The sequence below is a fragment of the Manis pentadactyla genome, chromosome 1 (genome assembly GCF_030020395.1).
Source record: "Manis pentadactyla isolate mManPen7 chromosome 1, mManPen7.hap1, whole genome shotgun sequence".
Lineage (NCBI taxonomy): Eukaryota > Metazoa > Chordata > Mammalia > Pholidota > Manidae > Manis > Manis pentadactyla.
Window position 1 is genome coordinate 115,098,509 of NC_080019.1, and position 18,844 is coordinate 115,117,352.

General features: G+C 35.5%; 1 protein-coding gene across 5 annotated transcripts in view; it reads left to right on the top strand.

The window, feature by feature from the left end:
* VPS8 (VPS8 subunit of CORVET complex) overlaps positions 1-18,844 on the top strand; it is a 331,520-nt gene that overhangs the window by 232,878 nt on the left and 79,798 nt on the right. For all 5 annotated transcript variants that reach the window (XM_057500758.1, XM_036875334.2, XM_057500761.1 and 2 more), the window contains 5 exons: positions 933-1,022; positions 3,975-4,017; positions 7,356-7,459; positions 12,371-12,452; positions 12,795-12,877. In XM_057500758.1, coding sequence (XP_057356741.1) covers positions 933-1,022; positions 3,975-4,017; positions 7,356-7,459; positions 12,371-12,452; positions 12,795-12,877 — 402 coding nt within the window. The remainder of the gene's footprint in view (positions 1-932; positions 1,023-3,974; positions 4,018-7,355; positions 7,460-12,370; positions 12,453-12,794; positions 12,878-18,844) is intronic.

Consider the following 18,844-nt stretch of genomic DNA (forward strand, 5'->3'; position numbering starts at 1 on the left):
TAGTCCCATTTGTTTATTTTTGCTTTTGTTTCCCTTGCCCGAGGAGATGCGCTAAGGAAAATGTTGCTCATGTTTATATTCAAGAGATTTTTGCCAATGTTTTCTTCTAATAGTTTTATGGTTTCATGACTTACATTCAGGTCTTTGATCCATTTTGAGTTTACTTTTGTATTGGGGTTAGACAATAATCCAGTTTCATTCTCTTGTATGTAGCTGTCCAGTTTTGCCAACACCAGTTGTTGTAGAGGCTGTCATTTCCCCTAGAGTGGGTGCTACATTTGATCAAATATTTTTTTTCTCCTTTGATCTGTTAACCTGTCATTGTGATAATTATGCCTTTCTTTTTTCTTATTCCTAAGAAAGCTTTATTCTACTTCATTAGTCTTTTCAAAGACTGATTTGGGATTTGCTATATCTCACTGTTGTTTCTCTACTATGGCATTATTTTCTGCAATTTTCTTTCTTTTAGCTTCTTGGCTTAATTGGTATTTGTTTTTTACTTATTAGAAACTCTAATTGGAGTCAGTTTTGGTATCTCAATTTTTATTAATATCTCACAAGCTGGTCTGTAGTGTTTTCACTGTCACTTTGTTCTAAATATTTTCTGTACAATTACACTTATCAATTTCTTGTATGTATTACTACTTACGTATACATGTTAGCTTTTCTCCAATGGATATACCTCATTGAGGTATGTAGCAATTTTAAAAAAATAAATCAGTGAAAAAAGTGAATGAACACATTCCAGTTAGAGCTGCCAAATGGGCCACTATACAATTAGAAAGTCAGATATTTGCATATTATACTGTACAGTAGCATACTACCAATATATGAAATCATTATTTATTATCATGTTTTTTCCATTAATAGGATCTTTCCACTCTGTAAACAAGACTCGTGAACAAAAATCTTTACCTTGTCTTCTTTCCTAGATTACCCAGAAGTATCAGCTTCATGAAGTCACTGCCTACCTGTTAGAAAAAAAAGGAGATATTCATGGTGCCTTCTTAATAATGTTAAAGGTAACATTTCACTCTGTTTGCTTCATCATGTTTCTGTCTATCCTTCTATCCAGTCATCAACCCATCCTTTTTTTAATTGAGATATAGTTGGCCTTTAACATTAAGTTTTCATCAATCCATCTTGATTTCCTATGTTTCAAAGTAGTGACAATTTTACCGCTAAATATTTTAATCATACATGTCTTTAGCTAGAGTTTAGTATTTCTTTGTGGTATTTTTTTAAGGTAAAGTTTACATACAACAAAATTTAGAAGTCTTAGTTGTACTATTTGATGAATTTTGACAAATGCATACACGTCATGGCCCTCATCCCTAACAAGACAGAACATTACCTTCACCCCAGAAAGTTCCTTCATGCTCCTTCATAGTCATTTCCACTCCCATTCTTCAGAGAGAACCATTTTTCTAATTTTTTTCACTGTGGATTAGTTTTGTCTGTTTTGTCCACTCATGTTAATGGAATCATCCTATAGGTACTCATATAATTGTTTCATTCAGCATAATGTTTTTGAGGTTTATCTCTGTTATTTCATGTATTCAGTAGTTTATTCCTTTTATTGCTGAGTAGTATTTAATTGTATGAATATTCCATAGTTTATTCATTCTCTTGTTGCTTGACATCTGGGCTTTTTCTAGTTTTTGGCTATTAAGAATAAAGCTACTATGATCACTCTTACACATAAGGATTTTCATTTGCCTGAGATCATTACCAAGGAATGGAATTGCTCTGTCACAGGATGGGTTTAGGTTTAGTTTTATAAAATTAACAGACCTGTTTCCAAAGTGGTTGTACCATTTTACATCCATGCCAATAATATGTAACAGTTTTGGTTGTTTCATATTCTTACCAACAGTTGATGTTCCATTGGTTTTTTTTTTTAAAAGAATCCCCCATTGTTTTACCTGTTGTAAAATATACTTAACATAAAATTTACCATTTCAGTGGTATTAAGTGTATTCACATTATTGTGCAGTCATTACCACCATCCATCTCCCAAACTTCTTAAACTTCCCAAACTGAAACTATGTACCCATTAAATAATCACTCCCCATTCCTTCCTCCCCTACCCAGTCCCTGGAAACATCCATTCTACTTTCTGACTCTGAATTTGATGACTCTAGATATTTCATATACCTGGAATCATATCTGTCTTTTGGTGTCTAGCTTATTATATTTCACATAATGTCTTCAAGATTTATCCAAGTTGTAGCATGTCAGAATTTCATTCCTTTCTAAGGCTCAATAATATACCAAGTTTATGTATATACCACATTTTGTATATCCATTCATTTGTTAGTGGACACTTCAGTTGATTCCACCTTTTGACTATTGTGAACAATGCTGCTATGAACACGTGTGTGCAAATACCTTTTCAAGACACTGCTTTAATTTCTGATGGGTATATAACCAGAAGTGGAGTTGCTGGATTAAATGATAATTCATTTTTAATTTTTGAGGAAACACCATACTGTTTTTTGCAGCGGCTGTGCCATTTTACATTCCCATTCACAAGAGTTCACTTTCTCCAAATCATCACCAGCACTTGTTATTTTCTGTTTTCTTGACACTAGTCATCCTGTCGGGTGTGAAGTGCTGTATCTGTTTTTTGAATATTGTCATCTAGCTAGAAATAGATTAGGGATGTCCTTTTTATATAAATATTCTATATTGGCTTGTAGTTTTTCCCTAGCCATTTAATTGTAAAGTAGTCCAGGGAGAATACTCCACAGAGGCTTAACCTCTTTTAATCTGTAAGTTACCCTGACATCTCTTTTTTTTCCTTGCAACTTATTTGTTGAAGATACCATGTACCTACTTTTAAAGGATAAGTAAAAGTGTCCCTTTTACTTATGGGGGGAAAGAGAAGCAGGAGATCCTTGCAGGGAATTAGCCCATCATTTGCAAAGACATGGGAGTACAAAGAAATTTGAACTGCTAGGAGAGCAGCCAGCCACTTTACTAGGACTCAACTATTAATGTATAGGCCAGTCAGGCTAGAAACAAAGGCTAGGTCCAGATTTGGAAAGATTTTGTAGGACACAATAAAAAATTAGGACTGATTCTGTTGTCACATTGAGTCAAGTGAAGGTTTTGCGTCTACAAACGCAAAGACTGCCCCAGTGACTGTAGGAAGATTTGTGGGGGAAGGGAGCTGCAAAGAAGAGATGAAACTGGAAGTCAAGAACAGTTGCAAGCCTGTTGCAGAGGACTTGAATGGCTTGAACTGGTTGTCGCAGTGGTGGTGGAGTAAGAGGAGAAGGTAGATTTGAGGGAGTAGTTAATGATGATTCTATGATTTTTAGCTTAACATTAGCCTATAAGGGACCCCAAGAAAAGGAGCAAATTTTGGGTAGGAAAGGATAATTAAAGTCAGCTTCAGTGTGTATTAAGAAGCCTTTGGAATATCAGTTGAAGGCATCTAAAGATCTAGAATTCAGTAGAACAGTGGACGCTACAATAGCATATGTAGGAGATGTCACACTCGAGGCTCTGCAATATGCTACACTTTATTTTACAGTCCCATCAGAAATGCACAATTATTGTGTCCTACAAAATCTTTCCAAATCTGGACCTAGCCTTTGTTTCTAGCTTGACCGACCTATACAAGGCCCTTTTTATTTCCACCCACCCCTTTTTTCATAACCCAGTATGAATTTTATTCCCTTATCCAAAGCTTAGATAAATCCTAAACCTTATTACTGTGCTGAAAGAGAGTCAGTGATGACAGTCGTGGTACAAGAGAAGCAGAATGATACTTGATATTTGGGTCCCTTCCAATACTGCTGGCTGTTCTTCCTATACACACAAGAATTCCCTTCTGAATGATAGTAAGGGACCATTCTTAACCTTGTTGTTTCTTAGGGCTTTTCTTTTAAAATATGTTAATTCAAAATTTGATAGATTACAAAGATAAAGTGTTCCTTTTTCCTCCTGCATTTTTTACCTCCTAGAGACTGCAAAGCAAACTTCAAGAGATAACATATCAAGATGAAAGTAAGTTCTTGAATGTAATTTACAATTTTTTTCCTTATAGACCCGTGTTTTAAAAGATGTCTAATAAACTGCATTTACCAAGTAATAAATACATTGATTTGTATAATTACTGTTTATCCACTTTAACACTGATCCCATTTTACCTTGTTTTCAAGGGCTTAAATAGGAAATCATATAAACCACTGTGGATTTGTGATGTTAATTGTCAGTGGAGTTCAATATATAGAAAATTAGGCACTTTTCACTGGTATTGATCTTTTTTTTTTTTTGGTTATATTACTGTGCTGATGTTTTGGTTATATGTAAATGAGATGCATAAACGACATTCTAAAAATTACCATAATGTGCTGAGCAACAGCAGATCAGAGCTTCTAATCAGCAAGTAATAACCAGTGTTTCCATATACTGAATTTATATAATTTTAGCACAAAGCAGTAAAACTTGGCAGTTTAGAATCTTGCATAGCTTTGTTACAGATAGATATAAAAGTCCCTATCTTCCTTGAAATTAAAAAATACATATTTCCTTAAATTGTGATAATATAATGTTTTAACCATTTTAACTGCATAGTTCAGTGGCATTAAGTACATTTACTTTGTTGTGTAATCCTACCACCATCTATTTCCAGAACTTTTCAACTTCTCAAACTGAAACTCTGTGCCTACTAGACAATTACTCCCCATTCCCTCCTTCCCGTACAGCCCACCATTCTACTTTCTGACTCTGAATTTGATGAGTTTGGGTATCTCATATTAGCAGAATCATTAAGTGTTTTTGTCCTGTTGTATCTGGCTTACTGTCTTAGCATAATGTCTTCAACATTTAGCCATGTTGTAGCACATGTCAGAATTTCATTTCTTTTTAAGACTGAATAATACTCCATTTTAAGTATATAACATATCCATTCATCCAAAGATGGACATTTGTCCATTTGGACATTGCTTCCACCTTTTGACCATTGTGAATAATACTACTGTGAACGTGGTGTACAGGTATCTTTGCAAGACCCTGCTTTCATTTCTTCTGGGTATTTAACCAGAAGTGGAATTGCTGGAATAAATGGTAATTCCATCTTTAATTTTTGAGGAATCACCATACTGTTTTCTACAATGCCTGCATCATTTTACAGTTCCATCAGAAATGCACACAAGAGTTCCAGTTTCTCCACGTCCTCACCAACACCAACAGTCATTTTTTTTTCTTGATAGTAGCTATCCAAATGGTTGTGAATTAGTACCTCATTGTGGTTTTGATTTGCATATCCCTAGTGATGTGGAGCATTTTCATGTGCTTATTGGTCATTTGCATATCTTTGGAGAAATGTCTATTCAAGACCTTTGCTTGCTTTTGCATTGGATTATTTGTTTTCATATTACTTGAAATTTTCAGAGTAGCCCTTCCAAATCTTAGAGAATTATTTGATATGTGGTTTTTAGATTGCCCTACCTCTTTAACAAACCAACATATTTCTTGGACCCTGTGGCCCACACATTTCCCTAAACACTTCTATACTAATTCTCTGTAGCCTATTTATCTATATTTTTTAATGGTAAGGTCCTAAGTGATAGGGCCTTTGTTGTATCTTGGTGATTTGGTATTACGCTGAATCTTTTTTTTTGTAAACTTACTACAGTTGAGTTGACTATTCTATATTTAGTTCAGCTAAACATTTAATTATTATTTTTGTGCTGTCAGTATGTGTTCAGTCAATTTGACTATGTTAGGTCTGTTGTATTTATGACCTTTTCCTTTTGTTGTAAGAATGATTTTTGCAAACATTACATGAAAGACTGAAGGAAAAATGAGAAGAATGTTTCCCCAAAAATACTACAGTGATTTGCAGGTGGTAGGTGTAGAGAAGCCAGTTCTTTGAATTCCAGTGAAGATAAGTTTCTCACATCTGCCATTTACTTTCAGATTCAGTTTTTTCAGTATGCTTAAAAATTCTGGAGGGGTTTGCTAATAGCAAAACACTGTGCTATTCCTGTGGACTGTTCATGAATGGCTAAACACAGTCCTCACTCAAACAACTAGAGTCTTGTGAAAGAGGCAGATATGTAAATAAAAACTTCTAATGCAGGTAGAACCAAGTATTATAAAAGAGGCATGAGAATGACAAAGGATTGTGGAAAATTAGGGAACCATTTGTAACTGATGATTCGGAGATACTTTTGTGGAAGACATGATCTTGGAAGTGAGACTGGAATGTGATAGGGGTTTGATAGGCAGCAGTAAGGCAAGAGACTCCAGGCTGAAGAGAGCATGAACGTGAGAGGAACCTGGTTAGTAACAACCTCAGGGAGTAAGAAATAAGCTAGTGATAGAAGAGCTCAGAGCATGAAAAGATGAGGTGGAATGTTTACTCTGTTCATTTAGGGTCAGAGATTTACTCAGGAATTCAGAGGTTTTAAATGAGAAGTCTTTGATGGCTTTTGTGGATGGGACTGATGTGTTTGGACTTGTGATTAAGAAAACTACTCTAGTGACAGTGTAAAAGGGGATGGAGAGAGGCAAGATTTGGAAGTCAAAAGTTTAAGAGGCTGTTGCAGTGCAAATGAGGTGATGGAGAGCTCACCAGAGAAAAAGTCATGGGCGTATGAGAGTACGGAAGTGGAATGAACAAAATTGGCAATTTATTTGAATGTGTGGATGAAGGAGAGGGATGCCTCAAAGATGATGAAGACTTATAAACTGGTTGACTTAAAGATCATGGTTTCATTAACTTAGTTTGGAAAGGGGAGGAGCAGATTTGAAGTGAGAAAAATGGGTTGAGTTTTGCACATATGAAGTTCAAGGTGCTTGCTGCACATCCATGTGGAGATAGATCTCTAGAGCCTGTCAAAACTTCAGCCTGTAAATTATGGAAGGAATAAGGGCTGGAGGTGTGTATTTGAAAGTTATTAGCAAGGGCATGAGAGTTGAAACCACAAGATAGGTTGAAATTGTTGCAGGTGAAAAGAAAAGGACCTAAGATAGTATCTGGAGGTATATCTACATTTAAGAAATAGGTGGGGGGAAAAATGGTAGAACAAGGAAAATGAAAGATAATCTCTTTACTAATTAACCTACAAGCAGATGATTGGAGACTTTCCACAGCTAAAGCACAATAAAATGCTAGTGCTTTATATGTCCTGTGGATGTCAGACATTTATATGGAAAACTCCTTTTACACAGATTTGTCTGTTTTTTGTTCTACTAAACATCTGTATCATTCTTATAGATGATTATGTAATAGAAAACTGAAGTTATGTGAAGAAAATAATTTGATTTTTTACAGAAGCTCTGATATTGTCAGTTAATATATCCTTAAGTGATGTTAATAATTTTTCTGAATCTAGATACTAAGCAGGATCCATCATTGAAGGATGTTGAAGATACTATGGTAGAGACAATTGCCCTTTGCCAGAGAAATTCCCATAATCTGAACCAGCAGCAACGAGAGGTAGGAGAATGACTCTTTAGCATGTAAAAGTATCTTCGTGTCTGAAATGAGGAATTAATTCTACTTCCACTGCCTTCTCAGCCACCTGAGTTTAATTCAACTGGATTTTAATCACTATTCAGTGCTCCCAGGAGTATAAGACTCCTAACGTTACTGTGAGATGTGCCTGTCCTCTTTGTTCTCGCAAAAGGCTTTGTAGTCTTAGGTTTGGCTGTACTGCAAACTCATGTGCATGAATACTTCACATCCTCGTACTCTTTGGCCTGAGGTTTTGTGTATTCTGCATAGTGATATTGTGGCTGTGTGGTCATTTATCATCTTTTCTATTCCCTGTGGATGAAAGTGAGCATGAAGAACTAGAGGAAAACCCTCAAGGAATACAGAGAAATCTGGAAAAGGTTAAGGAAGGCAATGATATACTAGTTCTCAACCTTGGCTGCACATTAGAGTCACCTGGGGAGCTTTGAAAAATCCCAGCACTCAGATCGCACCCCGGATCAATTATATTGAAGTCTTGGGGACTGAATCTCAGTTCATCAGCATGTTTTAAAGCTTCACACATGATTCCACTGTACAGCCAAGGTTGAAACCACTGCTGTACCAGACTCTAGACTGCAATGAGGAGGAATACAAAACAGAAAGCGGGACAGTTGAACACCTGGTGCAGGTGGGCATCACAGCAGTGAAGCAGAAACTAAGGGGGCGAGATGTGACTTGACAGCTAAATTCTGCAGTAGTTTCAGGAAGTAAAGTTGCAGCATGATGTGGCACAACTCAGTTGTGCCTGCCCCTCCAGGCTCTGGCCTCTGGCTTGATACCACGTGGCCTCTTTCCACAGCCTGGATTTTTTAAATGGGAAGTAGGTTAAATTTTTCATATTTATTTAGCCATACATGTTACAATGAAAATAATAAACTTGGTGTGTTTTCTGTAATTATATGATGAATAAATTAATCCTTTATGTTTTTGTGAAGCATTTTTTTAAGGTCATACATTTTGAAAACCCTTTGGAATATAAATTGTGTATAATAAATATATTAACTTAATAGATGTGATTTTTCTCCTCCTTAGAAACACTTTTTTGTGTGAAATGATACATACCCATCATTCAAAAAAATGCTGCCACACAGAAAGTTACTCAGAAGGATGTTTTTTAAAAATTACCCTTTGAAATCCTATCACTCAGAAATAACCATCATTATTATCATTTGGTGAACATCACTGTACATATTTTTTATCTGCCTAGGTTGACATAATTTTAGAAAAATTGGGTCAAATAATGCTTGCTTTTACAAATAAATACAGTATTCAGTCTCATTTAGGAAGTTATGTGAAGTGAAGAATTTCTGAATTTCAAATTTTTCTTCACTGTACCAAATAATAAATCTCACTAAAGTTAAAAAAATCCTAATAACTGTAATAGATTGGAATTATTATATTTATAATTATATTTCAGTTTTTATAATATCTATGATGCCAAGCTAGTAAGGAAATTGGCGTGAACTCATAGTTACTCCAACCTTTTTTCTCCATCTCTCTTCATTTAAATTAGTTATGTTATTCTACTTCATTAAAGTTAATAACACTTACATTGTCTTTTGTATCTGTAAATTCAAAGTTGTTTAATCTTTATTTAAAAGGATTATGGGCTTTATACTTGTCCTTTTACCATGATTTTTCCACTCCTAAATTTTTATTTTCATTTATCTTTTGGTTAGCTGGCTATATTTGGTCATGGCTATATTTTGATAGAGAAACACAAAAGGGTAGAATTCTTAAAGCTATGTTTATACATATTTAAAATGAAGCCTTTTTTATTTTCCAACCCTTCCATCTCCTCTCTAATATCTATTTGATACCCTTCCATCTTCTTAAGGAAAATTTAAGAAAAAATTGATAATTATGTTTTATAAATAGTGCCACTTAAGTTCACATAAGCTAAAATATGTCTGAATTCACATATATTAATGGTAGAATTAGATACAAAATCCGTGCCTCCAGAACTCTAGGGATTATTGTGACTATATAGGAACTCTGTATCTCTGAACTAGAGAAAGGAACAAAGTTTCCTCTGATGCGGCAAAAGTAAAATTTATCCTATTGTTTATTCTGTCTGAGTTGGAATTTGTTTTCATAAAGACATTAGATATTAGACTTCTTTCTATCCTTTGGAACTTTCACATCTCTAAGATTACTATTACATCATTTACTGGCTACAAAGAAGAGAAATCCATCTGTCTGCACCTCTGCCTGTCTTAGACACACACACCACACACACACACACACACACACACACACACACACACACACACACACATTTACTGGCTACAAAGAAGAGAAATCCATCTGTCTGCACCTCTGCCTGTCTTAGACACACACACCACACACACACACACACACACACACACACACACACACACACACACACACACACACACACACACACCCTTACTGGCTACAAAGAAGAGAAATCCATCTGTCTGCACCTCTGCCTGTCTTAGACACACACACCACACACACACACACACACACACACACACACACACACACACACACACACACACACACACACACACACACACACACCCTCACACCATTCTACTTCTCCCCCACCCTCCAACACTGCCTTCTGTTTCATTTCTGAGCAAGTTTCATAATAACAACAAAAATACTTGAATGTGGAATTTCATGTAAATACCATTTTTGTGAAAATGCTAGACTGACTTTATATAATACCAAACATTAAGTTTGGGGGATTTTAATGGTCGTTTGCCTTGTTTCTGTTTGCTTTGTTTTTGTTTGTTTTGAAGAGGGTGAGAACAAAAGCTGTTGCCACAGACCCCAGACTAACTAGAAAATTTGAATATCTAAAGGATTGATAATGAACTGTCTGTAGTATCTCTTCCCAAAAGTTTCATCAGAAGATTTCATATGATGCACATTTCCTTGAAGTTAGACCACAGGAATTTGGGCAGCAGTCCTTTCCCAAGTTGAATCTCTACCCGTCCTACCTTTGTATATCTATTTATGCTGCTACCCCGATGTCCAGTGAGAACATATAATAGCGACTATGGCTTTGTTATGCATATATTCCCTGGAAAGAAAGCTGCTATTAGGTAACATGAAGTAATTCAGGTTTAGTTGTATTGCTTTCAGAGAATAGTGTTGTCATTATCATAGATGCTTCTTTTAGCCTATGGGTATTTAGAGTTATCCAAGTTAAGCATTTAAGAACCAATATTAAAGAGTAAGAGAAAATATTTAAAGGTGTTTACCATGTATTTAGGGTTAATGTGGAGATTTAATTGAAGTAGAACTGCTCTGTTTATAGAATGAACACATCCCATGTCTATTACCTCTACAACCATGCTTACCCCAGTCTGCCATTTATAATCAAGAATAAACTAACCTTTAAAAAGGTAAATCTTGTAAGTTGTATGGATTAAATAAAAAAAATTTTTAAGTCAGGTATCTAAACATAATAACTATAAAAACCCAAAGGTTAAATTAAGGTATGCCATATTCAATTAAAAGTCCATAAAATACACAAAAATAAATGATGTAGTTACAAAAACAAGTTAAAATAGGCAACTAAAAGGTAAGCTAAGTAAAGCTATCTAAGAATAAAACACAAGATTAAATATTCACAAGGACTTGATAAAGTTTCAATAAAGAATTGCTAATATGTAAAATAGTTCAAACCAGTAGCTTAAGAACTTGAAGAAATACATATAAAGTCGTCAGTATAAAATCCTGGCCTTATAAAATCTCAGATGGGGACAGATAAAGGTTTTCAAGTTGTCTTCAGTTGGGTGGCCACCAGTGGGAAAGTTGTGAGCCCTTGGCCTATCCCCTTTGCCTTAAGGAGTTCCCATATCTCCATTACCAGGTGATTCTACAGTGTTGGGTGGTGGGGCTCAGAACATGCCCTCTTCTGTAAATAACCACTCTTGTCCTTCTCTGTCAATACTGACTTTTCTTCATGTGTCCTAGGTGTGTTTGCAGGATTAGGTTCCTTCCAAGATACTGCAGTAAGGCCTTTGTAAATCACTGTCCAACAAGAAAACATGTTTGAAATGTTTTAATGTGTTAGTTTGATTTTTAATGATAAAGATATTTCCTCAGGTGTAGGAAGAGCACAAAATTTGGTGTCAGACTACCAACTTACTGGCATTGTGATCTTTGGCAAATTACTTCTCTAAACTTCAATTTCTTATCTCAGGTGAAGATAATGTTTACTGTCTAAGGTTATTATGAGACTAAAATGAGAAAATTCATGTAAAGCATTTAATATAGTGCCCAACATAATGGAAATAAATAAGTGATAGATCTATGAATTTGTCTTATGAAGTAGCTGGAAATGTTAATTCAAATAATGTTAATTTCCACTTCTTGGTCTATGGTGACTAATGAAATATAAAATAATGCTTGATACAGGAGAACACTTTGGATAACCTTTATTAATTTATCTTGCAGACATAGCTGAAGAGAAATGAGGGGTGGGGGTGGGGAAGATGGTTGGGGGAGGTCCTCTGTTCTCTTCTGCAGTATATAGGGTTATTTAGATTTTGTCAAGGATGCATTTATACCAGAGTATATAAGCACCTAGCAGGAGGCTGTGCCCTGGCTCCTTTGAACCTACCCTCTCCCTAGTCAGAAGATTGCAGTTCCAAGGTCTAGACTTACTTAACTTCAGCTTCCTTACTCTCCCAAGATGCATGGTAAAGATGTATCTGTTCTTCCTATGGTCCTTGTTTTAACTTTTTCTCTTTTCCCAGTCATGTTCCATCTTTGCCTTTTCTAATTTTTATAAACAAATGTGTGAGAGAAGTACATTTCAACCTGTTAAAACACTATGCTGATGTTAATCTTTAAAATAAAGCTTTTTTTCTTGGGTTTCCTCTGACATAGGCACTCTGGTTTCCACTGTTGGAAGCAATGATGGCCCCTCAGAAGCTGTCCAGTTCAGTTGTAGCTCATCCACATTCTGAAGGTAAGTTCATCAGACTCTATCTATACGTCATCCATTTTTTATCTGCTAAAAATCATCATTATACCTTCTCCTAGTATTCTTACTGTTTTTCTTAATGAAATTTTATTGTTGTGTGTTGATTTCATCTTCCAGGTTCAGTTTCTCTTCTGTGGCACCAATTATGTCATTTGTCTGGAATAATAGCTTTGCAAGTCATGACCAGTTAACTTTAAAATATCAAACTGGCCTTGGTTAGCCAAGTTTCTAGGAAGCTATATACATTTACCTTTTTCCAGTAACTTATAAGAAAAACCAAAACCTCTTATTCTAAACTATTTTAATATTAACACTTTATTTTAACAGCTCTGAAATCTCTGACCATGCAAGTTCTAAACAGCATGGCAGCATTTATTGCCCTTCCATCAATTTTGCAAAGAATCTTACAGGTAAGTTAAAAGGTGGGGAAAGTCAATGTCAGTCAGTGTCAACTAATGTTTTAGTTGTGTATAAATTACAGCAAATTGAGCTAATGTATAAATGGGCTTCAAGCATAATGCAGCTAGTTTTTGGTTAATGACTCTCATCCTTGAATCTTTCCTAGTGCTCCAGGGGTGTGGGTTTGCCTGGCCCACACCTGCACCTTTAGTTGGGGTGTACAGCCTTCAGATGTTCACTTCAGATACACAAGCTTCCTATTGGTGTGCTAACTGGAAGAGAATTACCATTTATTTCCCACTGATTATGCTTTTTAGACAAAAAACACATAAAAGTTAAGTAAGTGTAGGTGTTTCTTAGTCAATGGTTGTTACTTAGGTTTTCTAAATCATCATGAAATTTTTTTTATGTCCAAGACTCAGCCTCTACTCTAAATTCCAGCAGGCTTTGTACCAAAGTCTTTGTGTTCGTAGGAAGCATCTTTCCAGCCTTTTTTCTTCAGCAAAATGGCTTGAACCTTCCTAGTTTCATCAAAAGGAGAACACTAAAAATACACCAAGATATATTTTTAGAAAAAAAATCTGTGAACCTTCTTGTGGAAACAACAGAAGTTATCCTCAGATTTCATTTTGTCTTCTTCATTTTATGCAGTATGGAGATGCACCAAAAAACAAACAAATTCAAACAGTAATATGACACCATTGTTCTTTTTAATTTTCAAATGATTTGTATCCATCCAAGAAGGTCCCTGCCAGCTCTCTTTTAAGACTCTCCAAGTTGTCCTTCCCATCTGGTATTAGGTGTCTGGGCCTTTGCTGATAAGGACTGCCAATCCAGGACTCTCATCATAGTACATTATCATTCAGAGTATATCTTCACACACATCATCTATCTCATTTGATCCCTATCATGTGTTGAATAATTCTTTGATATAGTATTACTCCATTTTAAAATACATTAGTCATAAGGTTTTTAATCAGTATCTCCAGAGGCAAAAATACTTTACCAAGTAACTTAAAAAAAATGAAGCTGAAAATGGCTTCTCTGTCAGTGTATTTTGCTTTATGTTGAGCTTTAACTACACTTTACGATACATAAGTTATAATAAATAAAAATTCACTTTTCCCTGGCAAAAGCATGTGGTTTTTTAAATCTTGCTTTTCAAGACTCATATCTTTGAAGGCTTTTGATATTTGAAAATCTTCACTTTATTTTGATTTATACTGGCACTCATTGTAACAGTACTCTAAGTTTTACCTTTAGTTGTTCACTCCCACTAATCAGGAGGGTGTGCTATTTCTTAAATTCCTTATTTGCACATTTGTTGATTACTATAATAATAACTCTGCCTTGTATTTATATATAAATTCTTACTTTTTCAAGTACTTGCACAGATACTACCTCATTCAAAGCTCATAACAATCTCTTGAGGTAGGTAGGGCTACTATATAAATTTCTGTTGGTAAAGGAGGCAACTGATGCATAGAAAAAGTTAAGTACCTGGCCTGCCATTAGTGGCAGAACCCAGACTATCAGCAAAGTCTCTCACCTCCTAATTAATGCTTTTTCCCATTATATCATGTTAAGCCTTCTCATTTGTTTCAGTCCATGGTCTTTTGAGGAGTTAATTTTTAATTAGTTTGTTAATTATGTGGTTTTTTTTGGTCTTTACATATGTAGATGGAAGGCTCAATTCTTACCCTAAAAGAGCTCTTGTAAGAGAGATAGAAAATGTTCTGATGTAAGTATCCATAGAGTTCCAGGCAAGTACTAGTGGCCACCAAAGGCTTATCTGCTCTGAACCCCATGTAAGGTAACTGCCACTGCTCTATCCCTACACCTTCAGCCCATGTGATCACAACAGGAGCAGCTGTGTGAAAACGTGACCCTGACTCCCCCACTTGGCACAGGGCTGGCAGCTGACCTATGTAGGGCCAGTGTCTTTTTTCAGGAAATTTCAGAACTGAACTTGAGATAGAGAAATAAGTCTTCAGGTCTCTACATGATATAAGATAGAAAGTTCAGGAGCTGCCAGGAACTACTTTCCCATTATATGGACTCAAATAGTGGATCTGCAGAGAGAAGGAGGAACAAAACAGACACACAAAGAGGAGAATAGACAAGATGCACACAGAAGAGAAAAAATTTAGGGAGAGGATTCAAGACACAGGGAGAGGAGACAACATGGTGAGAAAATCCTGATGGCATTTGAGTCCAGAGTTGTTCTTAAGGCTCACCTGCATTCCTTTGCTTGGATCCTTGAAACATCCCAGTGCTTTTACAATAATTATCTTTTTGAATAAGTTAGAGGGAGTTGGATTTCTGAATATATATAGTCAAAGGAGTACCAATAAAAGTATGTATCTGAAACAGACTGGGGAATTTGGGAAGATTTCCTAGAGGAAGAGATGTCTGAACTGAATCTTAAATAGCCTAAAGGAATCAGAGGGAAAGGGAATAGGACTATTCTAAGCAAAGCAAACTATATATACAAAGAATTTGAGGTAAAACACGGTACACTTAGAGAGCTTCAAGTTTTCTAAGTATTCTGGGAACATAGGACAAGAACATGTGAGTCACAGAACTGAAATTTGAGAGACACACCAGGACTGTGTCCTTAATTGCTTTGGATTTTATTTTAAAATCAGTACATTCTCATCAAAGGATTTTAAGCAGAGAAATTATGGAATGAAGTTTCTTTTTAGAAAGGTCACTCATCCTTTATCATACAGGATAAATTGAAAGAGATCAAGACCGAAGGCATAGAGATTACCCAGAATGTGATAGGTACTTAAAAGATTTGTTCATTGAGTTATGTAGAATGGATGGGAGAAGATGAATTTGGAAATTACTTAGTTGATAGAATCCACTTGATTTTTTTTGACTGTTTAGATATAGGGGAACACAAGAAGAACCTAGGCAATCCCCTGATTCAGGTTCATGTGACCCACAGTCAGCAGTGGGAGTAATACCAGACTAGAGTTTGTAAAAAGTGGAGATGTAGACTCTGAAGTCATCAGTATAGAAGTGGTAAACTAGATGAATTTTAGGAAGAAATGAATTAGTAAGAAAAGCAGAAGGCCAAAAATGGAGTTCTGGGAAACATTTAAGAATCGGTTCTATTTACTTGTTTTTATTCCTATTAGAACAGAAAGTCCTCAGAGCTAACCTGTACTTGGCTAACATAGTACTTTGCCAAGTACTCTATCACCATCACTTCGCCCAGTCATGTGGCATATAGTAGATAATCAGTAAATATATCTAGAATGAATACAGATTAAGCATGGAGGAATTCCATTTCCTTCTGGCCAAGATGGAATAACAAAGGTTGAATTTACCCTCTGGCTTAAAACAACCAAAAGGTGGGCAAAATATATGAAATTGTAGTTTAAAAAAAATGAATATCAGGCAGTAAAGGACAGTGATTCCTGAGAGACAGGAAATAAACAAGGTAAGCCCTGTTTGCCCCAGATTAATGTTTTGAGTGAGTCTCCAGGCACTAGCACAGAAAGGGGGATCCCAAGCAGTTTCTCACATACTAATCGATTTAAGGAGATGGAGTTGAGAGTCAAGAGAGGCCAAGGTGGCCAGAGTTTACAGGGCACATACCAGGAAAGGGAACTCGGAATGTGTAGAAGGCTGCTCTCAAGTACAAGTGTATGGTCTCAGGAAAGCACCTAAGCCAAGGAAAGGGCTACCTGAAAGGATTAGAGGGAATAATGCTCACACTCACACGGGGCCAATGATTGTGTCTTTCCCACCAGTAAGACTCAAGACCTCAGAATTCACAGAACAATGGGTAGAGCACTCAGAAGTACTCAGTAGTGGGAAACAGTGAGCCATAGACTAGGCATAGCTTCAGTCTTGTCTTATGAATCTTAAAATCAAGACCAGAAAGGATCAAAACATTTCTGAGTAATTTAACTGTATGCCAGAACAAAGCTTAAAAATACCTTTAGGAATACAAAAATATCGAATTTCAACAGTGTAAAATTTGTAGCATATGACACTGAATCAAAAATTATAAGGTATGCAATCAAATTGGGAGATTAAACCCAGATATGACATTGGATATTAGAGTTAGCAGCCAAGGACACCAAAACAGAAGAAAAGTTAGTGAATTTGAAAACATAGCAATACAGACTATCCAAAATGAAACAAAGAAAAGTAAATCAGAAAAAAATGTACTAGAATATCAGCTATGGAACAATTTCAAGCTGCTCAAAGTATATGTACTTGGAGTCCTGAAAACAGGGAATTGGAACAGAAAAAAATATTTGAAGAAATACTGACTGAAATTTTTCCAAATTTACTTAGAACCAGTTACACATAGATCAATAATCCCAAACTTGAGAAACATGAAGAAAAACTACAAGGCACATCATAATTGCTCAAAATCAAAGATAAAAAGAAAAAGCTTAAAAGTAGACAGAGTTAAAAAATACAGAGGAAGAAAAATAAATTTAACAGTAGATTTCTGCTGACCGCTCTTAACCACTTTGACCTAGTTGACATTTATATGTCAATTGCAATAGCAGAATACACATCCTTCTCAAACATACATAGAACATTTACCAAGTTAGATCATATTCTGGACTAAAAATCAAATCTCCATAAATCCAGTGCTTTGGATTTTAACCATCTAATAGGTGTGTGGTGGTCTCATTGTTTTAATTGCAATTCCCTAATGAATAATGATACTGATCATCCTTTCATGTGTTCATTTGCCATCTGGGTATCTCCACTGATAAGGTGTCTGCTTGGATCTTTTGCCTACTTTTTAGTTGGGTTTAGTTTTTTCAATTGTTGAGTCTTAAGAGTTCTTTGTATATTTTTTTATACAAGTCCTTTATCAGATATGTGTTTTTCAAATATTTTCTCCCTGCCTGTAGCTTGTCTTTTCATTGTCTCAACAATGTCTTTCACAAAGCAGAAGTTTTTAAATTTTAATGAAGTCTGACTTCTCAATTTTTTCTTTCATGGATTGTGCTTTTGGTGTTGGATCTAAAAACTCATGCAAACCCAAGATCACCTAGATTTTTTTCTCATGTTATCTTCTAGGAGTTTTGTAGTTTTGCATTTTACATTTAGGTCTGTGATCCATTCTGAATTAATTTTTGTGAAATATGTAATGTCAGTGTTTAGAATCATTTCACTGCAGGTGGGTTTCCAGTTGTCCCAGCACCATTTGCTGAAAAGATTGTCCCCTTCTCCATTGAATCACCTTTGTTCAGTTGACTATATTTATGGGGGTCTATTTCTGGGCACTCTGTTTTTTTCTGGTGATCTGTTTGTCCAGTCTTTTGCCAGTACCACTCTGTCTTGATTATTATAGCTTCAGATCCTCTTTGTCCTTTTTCAGTATTGTGTTAACTATTTTGGGACTTTTGCCTTTCTATGTAAACTTTAGAATAATTTTTTCTTGATCCACAAAGTAACTCTCTGGCATTTCCATTGAGATAGTATGTGTCTGGCATTTCCATTGAGATAGTATGTGTCATAGTATGAGGGTAATGCTGGCCTCATAGAATGAGTTTGGAACTATTCCCTCTCCCTCTACTATCTGGAACAGATTGTAGAATATTGGTATAATTTCTTCTTTAAATATTTGTCAGAATAAACCAGTGAGACCATCTGGGCCTATACCTTCTGTTTTGGAAGGTTATTACTTATTGATTCAATATTGTTAAGAGATACAGACCTATTCAGATTATCTGTTTCTTCTCATGTTGTTTTGGTAGATTGTGTCTTTGAAGGAATTGATCCATTTCATCTAAGTTATCGAGTGCTGCAATCATGGGTTTATATGTACCTTTTTAAAAAAAATCTTCCTCCTTAACATCATTTTTCTCATCAGTCCCAGTATTTAAACTACTTTATGTCCTCTCTACCAGAATATATCCTAGAATATTTCCTATGTTCCAGCACAATACTTGGCACATAGTAGGTACTCAATACATACTAGTTGTCTTGATTAT